At 35.1% G+C, this 7,958-nt stretch overlaps 2 protein-coding genes across 2 annotated transcripts; one reads left to right on the forward strand and one right to left on the reverse strand.

Annotated features, from left to right (window-relative positions):
- Positions 1-270: 270 nt before the first annotated feature.
- LOC123525402 (uncharacterized) lies at positions 271-2,615 on the forward strand. Its single transcript, XM_045304440.2, has 2 exons — positions 271-469; positions 909-2,615. The coding sequence occupies exons 1-2, from the start codon at positions 303-305 to the stop codon at positions 2,500-2,502; spliced, it is 1,761 nt and encodes a 586-aa protein (XP_045160375.2). The 5' UTR covers positions 271-302; the 3' UTR covers positions 2,503-2,615.
- Positions 2,616-2,626: 11 nt separating this feature from the next.
- On the reverse strand, positions 2,627-6,514 carry LOC123525403 (uncharacterized). The gene is made up of 3 exons (XM_045304441.2): positions 4,673-6,514; positions 4,364-4,543; positions 2,627-3,905 (listed from the first exon to the last, which is right to left on the reverse strand). Exons 1-3 carry the CDS (start codon positions 4,958-4,960, stop codon positions 3,147-3,149), a joined length of 1,227 nt encoding a protein of 408 aa, XP_045160376.2. The 5' UTR covers positions 4,961-6,514; the 3' UTR covers positions 2,627-3,146.
- Positions 6,515-7,958: the final 1,444 nt, after the last annotated feature.

Here is a 7,958-nt window from a genome sequence, read left to right on the forward strand (position 1 = left end):
AATTAGCTATTTTGACCTTGTCTGCACAATAGCAACTTTATTTATGATTTGATTTTTACCAAACTTGCACATAACTTGTTTCATCATAAGATCTTGGTTCCTTTTCTGAACTGGCCAGATCCCAATATGGGTTCCAGAGTTATGGCCCCTAAAAGAGCCAAAATTAGCTATTTTGACCTTGTCTGCACAATAGGAGAGATCGGTAAGCACGTCATCAATATCAGCTGTGTGTACCACGTGATACACATTTCTAGAAAGGTCGTACAAACACTGATAATTCACCTGTACTACCATATCAAACAATGGCAGCATCACAAAAAATTTTCTCAGTAAAATTAACAGAGAATGATGTCCCAGGTGCAAAGTTTCATTGCAGTGATATTTCAGAACATTCTGTTTGTGAACTTAAACCTTGGTTAGAGTGTAGAGGTTTAAATATCTCTGGAAAAAAGACAGATTTGATTGAAAGGTAAGTCTACCTGAGTATTTTTGTTTTGTTTTTGTATTGTTTATGCCTAAAATGTAAACAGTTGCTAAAAATGTTTCCTTTGTTTTTTGTTAGTTACAATTTATTTTTTTAAAGAATCTTTATTTCAAAAGACGGAAATGTAATTAAAATGATTATTAAGTTTAATATCAGAATATGATGTGATAATGCCAGAAATAAGGTAAAAATCAACTTCTACAGATTATGAATGAAAATAAATGAATAGACATATTAATAATAAATAAATAAATAAGTAGATAAATGATCTTTGGTGTCAGATGGTCATTCTAGACATATTTGTATAAAAAGGTTGAGGGCATGCATGAACAACTAGTTGCAGATGTTATCTGTTATATAATTACATAATACATGCAAACAGATGTGCCTTTATCACAAAACTTTTTTTCACATTTCTTTTCAGATGCAAAGCTTGCATTGAAGCTGGCGGTGATGACGATATTATTATATCTATTGATGGCGGTAGATGGTACGAGCAGAAAGTTACTGAAGCCCTAGCCAAGGTGCGTGGGGAAGCGGACAGCTCAGTCAACATTCCAATCTTTCCAACAACAGGATGGAAGAATTTTCCAGCCGGTGACCTACCAAAAGGGTTTTGTTATGGTACTATATATGAGCACATAATAACAACTGCAAATACAACAAGAATCAATCAGTCAGATAGCGGTAGTGACAGTGAGGATGGAATTAAAGATTTCAACACCTCAAAACCAATGTTAAAAGGCAGACAGTATTTTATAAGCGGACATGTGAAGAATGTTAAACACCAGATAAAAGATGATTTCCAATTTGTTAAATGCAATGTAATGGCTTCTTACACTGTAAAAACAAACTATAATGTCTGTATTACGTTGAAGTCAACTTCGGGAAAGGTTATGGATGCGGCATGTGATTGCAAAGCATCATCAGTGGGCAGATGTAATCACATTGCTGCATTACTTTTTTCGTTGGAAGATTACATAATGAAATTTGGAAATCAAGTAGCTCCAACTAGCAAACTTTGCACATGGAATACTGGTCGAAAAAACAAGCGTGACCCACAGTCATGTCAAAGTGCAGATTACAATAAAAAATTAAAACCTGACCGGATTATAAAGTTTGATCCTAGATCAGAGAGTGTTGATGAAAAAACATTTGTGGACAATTTCATAGCAAGTCTACCAAACAGCAGCTCTGTAAGCATGATGCAGCAGGTACTTGAGATAAAGTACAGTGACTATGATGTAGACAAATTAATACTAAAACAAATGACAGACTCTGCTATCAAATTATTTAAATCTACCTGTACTGAAACAGGACCCTATGAAGTTCCCAACACCCGTGAACAGACAAATTCTGAGCAGTGGCATGCAAGCAGATGCCTAAGGATTACAGCATCGATTGCTAAGGAGGTCATTTCAACAAGGACACAAAGGGGTAGATATCACCTACTAAAGAGACTTTTATGGGGAAAGACCTTGCCCGATATAAAAGCGTTGCGTTATGGGAAAAATCACGAAAACGAGGCGTTTGGTGCATACTGTAAAAAAGTGAACAATTCGTACAAAATTGAAAAATCAGGACTCTGGATCAATCCACAATATATCGAATTAGGCTGCAGTCCTGATGGACTAATATACAGTATGGACGGGAACCTTGTCGGTGTAGTGGAAATTAAATGCCCTCTGGTACTAGAGAAATGTCACCCAGCAAATACAGACTCTTTAAAACGAAATCAAAAATATAATCTGTGTTATAGTGTGCACGACGGTGAAATAATTGTAAAGCGTACTCACGCATATTACCACCAAATGCAAATGCAGATGGCAATATGTGACGTGGACATTTGCGACTTTGTAATTTGGTCACCAAAGGGAATTAAGATCCAGCGCGTTAAGAGAGACAAAGCATTTTGGGACGAACTGTACCCAAAACTTATAGAATTTCACCATCGCACGCTCATGCCAGAGTATCTGGAAATGAGAATTCCAAGACGACTTATGCCTGTGGAACTTTAAAACTGGTTTTGATTCATAACTTAACATAACAAAGAACATTACAGTACATGTACTAGTATTTATTTTTGTAACAAAATTCATACACTGAATACTATTATATATTTAAAAGTGGCAAAAACTATTTGGTGTTTTTATTATTTAGTCTTGCATGCATGATCCGTCTCAACGTGAACAAATTTGAGCGTTTATTAAGTTTACCAATTTATAATATAACTCCAGATTATAAATTCGCAATGTTCAGTTCCTCAGACGGCTGATCCAGAATTCGTTATACAGGAAAACAGAGAGCTTTGTACGTCCAACACAGTTCTTACATACTATTTTATTTGACAAGAGGCTCCTGGTAATTTACTAAAAGTCCTATTATCTTTACAATCTGTGTGGCAACTGGTTTGAAACTTAGAGGAAGAACTGTCCCAATAATTTTGTATTTCTTCATTCGCTCGATTGCACGTTCAACATGAATGCGTACACGTGCAATTCGCTTTGTTGCAATTTCTTCTTGGGCAGTAAGTCTGTCTCGGCCATTTAAAAATGGCGGGATGTTTAGTTCAACTTTTCGAGCTTGCAAAATATCTTTTATGATGAAACCTCTGTCTGCAATTACTAAATCCCCTGGTTCAAGAATATCTGCAAAGCCAGAGTCAATAACAATCTCTGTCCGATTTGCTACCCTCATATACATCAGACAAAAATGTCACAGCGCCAGTCGGAGCTATACCAACTAGACATTTTAATGTAGTATGATTCTTGTAGGATGAATACATATTCCCTTGTTCTGCAAAATTTCCTGAACTTTGGACAAATATCTCAAAGCAGTCAATTATTATTCGAACATTTCTGAATGACTTAAAGCACGCTGGCAAATGTTCTTGTATAAGCTCCCTAGAAGGAAACATTCTGTCCCAAAGTGGCTGTGTCATCTTATATAAAAACTGAATCCAAGTTATGATAATACTTGAAATAGTACTAGGACTGACACTGAACCTGTGCGCAAGGTCTTTGTTAGGAAAATTTTGCCTGAGTTTCATAAGTGTAAGAAGCAGTTGGTTTTCAGCACACAATTTTTTTTCAGCCTTTCCTTTTCTCCGTTTTCTGTTTGACGTTTTGTTTCCAAGCCAGTACTTAAGTGTATGCACAGATTCTCCTAACGCATTGAATAAATGGTTAAACTGAAGTACTGTTAGTCCAGTATAAAACTTGAAAAGCTTTTCGTCTTTTTTAAGAATATCGAATGAGAACTTGCTTTTCTGCTGTGTTGATTTCTTAGTACTGACAATTCTTTGTTTATTCTGCAAGATTCGCTTTTCTATTTTGTTTGAAATTTGCTCACTACATGAATATGTTGTCTGTGTCTCATTGTCAACAGTCTTGATCGGCGTTGCGATAAAGTCAGGGCAAATCTGAAATTATATAATATAATATTATAAATACTACCTTTGTTCGGAAAAATGCATGTTGTAAGCTCATTAAAGCGTAGGATATGTCTAACTTATATAAATTGAAACATTTTGACTCCTTTTTTCTTCAAATAGTCATATTATAAAATAAACTAAATAACCTGACGGAGGACAATCTATTGATCAATTAAAAACTGTAATTTCATCATGCAAGGCAAACTGTCATTTTTGTTACACTTTTTTTCAGCAAATATGTAGTAAAAGATCAGTTGTCTGCAGATTAATGCATTATGTAACAAGGCCTTCCCCGCAGCCAGGAATCAATGCTTATCATTTCTTTGATCAGTGAAAATGTGTGTTTTCTGTAACTTGACGCATATTTACCAAAATTAATCGGACACATGTATACATTAATTTACACCTTCTAAGCATTAATGAATTAAGCAAAATATTTGAAGTACCTCTTCAGGAAGTGCTTGATCAGTGGAATCATCATGATGTTGCTGATTTACTTGTGGTTTCTTGACAGGGGGTGTATGTTGTAGTGATAACAGAGCTTCAGAGACTTCAAACAATGTCTTTTTAGAAACTGGTGTGCTTCTGGGTGTGGGAGCTTTACGCTTTCGAGAAAATTTTTCAACCTGAAACAAAAAATATATTATATAAATATCACTTTAAGGCAGAAGAATGACAATGGTATATATTAAATGAAATAATTGACGTTTAAATGTTCAGAGTTTAATGAAAGAGAATGTAAAAAAATTTCTAACCTGTGCTGGAGTGTATGAAGCAGGTACTGGGTCAGGATTAGCTTCCGTAGGGCCATTTCCACCAACAAAATGTTTGCTGCATATATATGTCCACTTCTTCACCTTCTCTATAGTGAAATCTTTCCTACCACATGCAGCAACCCATTTACGACATTTAGCTTCTGTGCGTTTAGGCTTTGGGAAATTTATCCAAAATACACCTTGCATATAATCTCTATCAGCATACCTAGAGTCACTGTTACACAATCCATAGCAACAATGTTTTGTTGTTCCTTTAATTGTACTCATTTGTTTTCATTCCTGCTGGCCACTGACCGCATTCAAAACATCAGACAAACTGACCCATACTATCAATGTTTGTACGACCTTTCAATACTGACTGGAATGTGGCTTATCAGCAGTTCTATTTTTAGAACATTTATACCTGTTCGATCTCTCCTATAGCAGCTTCATTTATGATTTGAATTTAATCAAATTTGCACAAAACTTGTGTCACCATACGATCTCGGTTCCTTTCTTGAACCGGCCAGATCCCTTAATGTGTTTCAGAGTAATGGCCCCTGATAGGGCCAAAATTAGCTATTGTGACCTTGTCTGCACAATAGCAGCTTTATTTATGATTTGATTTTTACCAAACTTGCACAAAAACTTGTGTCACCATAAGATCTTGGTTTCTTTCTTGAACTGGCCAGATCCCATAATGGGTTCCAGAGTTATGGCCCCTTTATATTACTATAAATAGCTTATTTAGTCACTTTTTTATTACTGGCCATAGGGAAAAACCGAGACTACTTTCCTGCGGTACAGCATGGATGGTACCTCCAATTTATAGGTGTATTTTAACATATCTGTACCTTTAGGAAAATTTCAACTATATTTTCTTATGATTCTTTTGATTGATCTTGATTATGATTTTTTGACCTTCTTGTCCTGCAATGATGACATGTGAGCGATATAGGGCAATTATGGCCCTCTTGTTTATGGGATCTGTATGAAAGTTGGTCTGAATGTTCATCTTGATGATATCAAGGTCAGGTTCAAAACCGGGTCACATGAGCTCAAAAACGAGGTCACTATGTCAAAGAATAGAAAAAACGACGTCATACTCCGTTAAAACTGGGTCATTTGGGGACAGGTGAGCGATTCAGGACCATCATGGTCCTCTTGTTTAAGATTTTCCTACATAAAATCAAGTGACTCCTGGGGCGGGGTCATGATTTAAACAAATTTTGTAGAGGTCCACTAGGCAATGCTACATGTGAAATATCTAAGCTCTAGGCCTTCTGGTTTATTTTAATAGGATTTTTGAAGATTTTCCTATGTAAAATTAAGTGACCCCTGGGCTGGGGTCAATTTTGACCCCGGGATCATGATTTGAATAAACTTGGTAAAGGTCCACTAGGCAATGCTTCACAGCAAATATCTAAGCTCTATGGCTTCTGGTTTTTGAGAAGACGATTTTTAAAGATTTTCCTATGTTAAATCAAGTGACCCCTGGGGCGTAGTCAATTTTGACCCTGGGATCTTGATTTGAACAAACTTGGTAGAGGTCCACTAGGCAATGCTTTACACCAAATATCTAAGCTCTATGGCTTCTGGTTTTTGAGAAGAAGATTTTTAAAGTTTTTCTTTTGGTTGCCATGGCAACCAGAGTTCTGCATAGAATTCAATTCTTTGAACAACTTTGAAAGGGGGGTACCCAAGGATCATTCCTGTGAAGTTTGATGTAATTCTGCCCAGTGAAGATTTTTTTACAAACTGTTGACGCACGACAGATGACGGACATCAAGCGGTCACAGTAGCTCACCTTGTCACTTGGTGACAGGTGAGCTAAAAATTTGGCTAGCAGTTTCAAACAACAACTCTGTGTGTGTGTGGGGGGGGGGGGGGGGGGGCTGTTAACGTCTTTTTCAACAATTTTTTCAGTCATTAACCATATGAACAACTTCAGTAAAGGACAGCCAAAGGAAAAGCAGCTATGTTTCATCAAAATTCATTCAATGCTTTTAGAGATATTGTTTACATAACTGTTGATGACTGATATATATGATCTAACACACAACAGACACAGCGCAATCACAATAGTTCACCATTAGCACTTTGTAACAATGTCTAACATGGAATCTACCAAGTGTTATTAGCAGTCCACTATCCTAGAGCAGTTTTGGACATATCTAAGTACAAAGCTAATAGTATACAAAGAGGTCATTCATGCATTGGCAAATTAAAAGTAAAATTTTTTGTTCAAAAATTATTTTATTATCACTTGCACAGCACAGCACAAATCAACATTCAGATCACTATTATATAACATAATAAAAGAACAATCCTGTTCAAAATAAGTGCAAGCAATCTGATGCAAATCTTATATAATGATTTATTTGAAAGAAGTTTCAAAATTTATAACATTACTGCTATGTGTTACTTTTTTGCTTCCTTTCATCAGTTACCAAAATTGGTAGAAACATCTGGCATAAGTTTACAAATATAACAAAACTTGTGAAGAAAAAGTGTACACTCTGTCAAAAGCCTTTAAATTTATAAAATAGAATAAGCAAAATTTATATTTAATCGGAAATATCTTCTACTTTTCAATTTAAGTGTCCATCTGTGACACTGGATTTTTTATCTGTGTAAATAAAAGAATATAACACCCCGCAAAACAATGAAAAATATTTTCATTAACATCCTGCCAGAAAATGGAGTTAGCAAAATTTTAGATATTTTATAAGCACAACAAGTTTATTTAATCAAAAGCAAGATGTTTTTCATTTTAAGATATATTTGTTACACTGATATAGGCAATTAAAAGGACAAACAATAATTTGTTACCAAGAAAAAAATTGCAATATAAGTTTATCTGACAACATGCTGACATGTAAACAAAAGTACAATTTTCTTAAAAAAAAAAACAGTAACTGTGAACCTACAGTAACTGTGAATCATAACACAATTAAGCTATAATTCAATAACATATACATCTAAATATACAAAGATCAGAGAAGTTGAGATTTTATACTGGTAGGATTTCATTCATATTTCAATATGCCTGAGGTGCTGAAATCCAAAAGATTTGCTGCACAACTCATTTTCAATTACAAATATCAGTAAACATTTGTATTTCACATGCTGAAGATTGTCCTTATACAATAAATAAGACTTATAATCACATGTTTGACGTCATGGGAGTGTAATAAAGTCATTGCATAAAAATGATAATACACTAGTGCAATAAAGCTTTGACGTCAATGTCGTTCATGCTATAGGAGACATTGGTAAAACTGAC

This window comes from Mercenaria mercenaria, chromosome 5, assembly GCF_021730395.1.
Source record: "Mercenaria mercenaria strain notata chromosome 5, MADL_Memer_1, whole genome shotgun sequence".
NCBI lineage: Eukaryota > Metazoa > Mollusca > Bivalvia > Venerida > Veneridae > Mercenaria > Mercenaria mercenaria.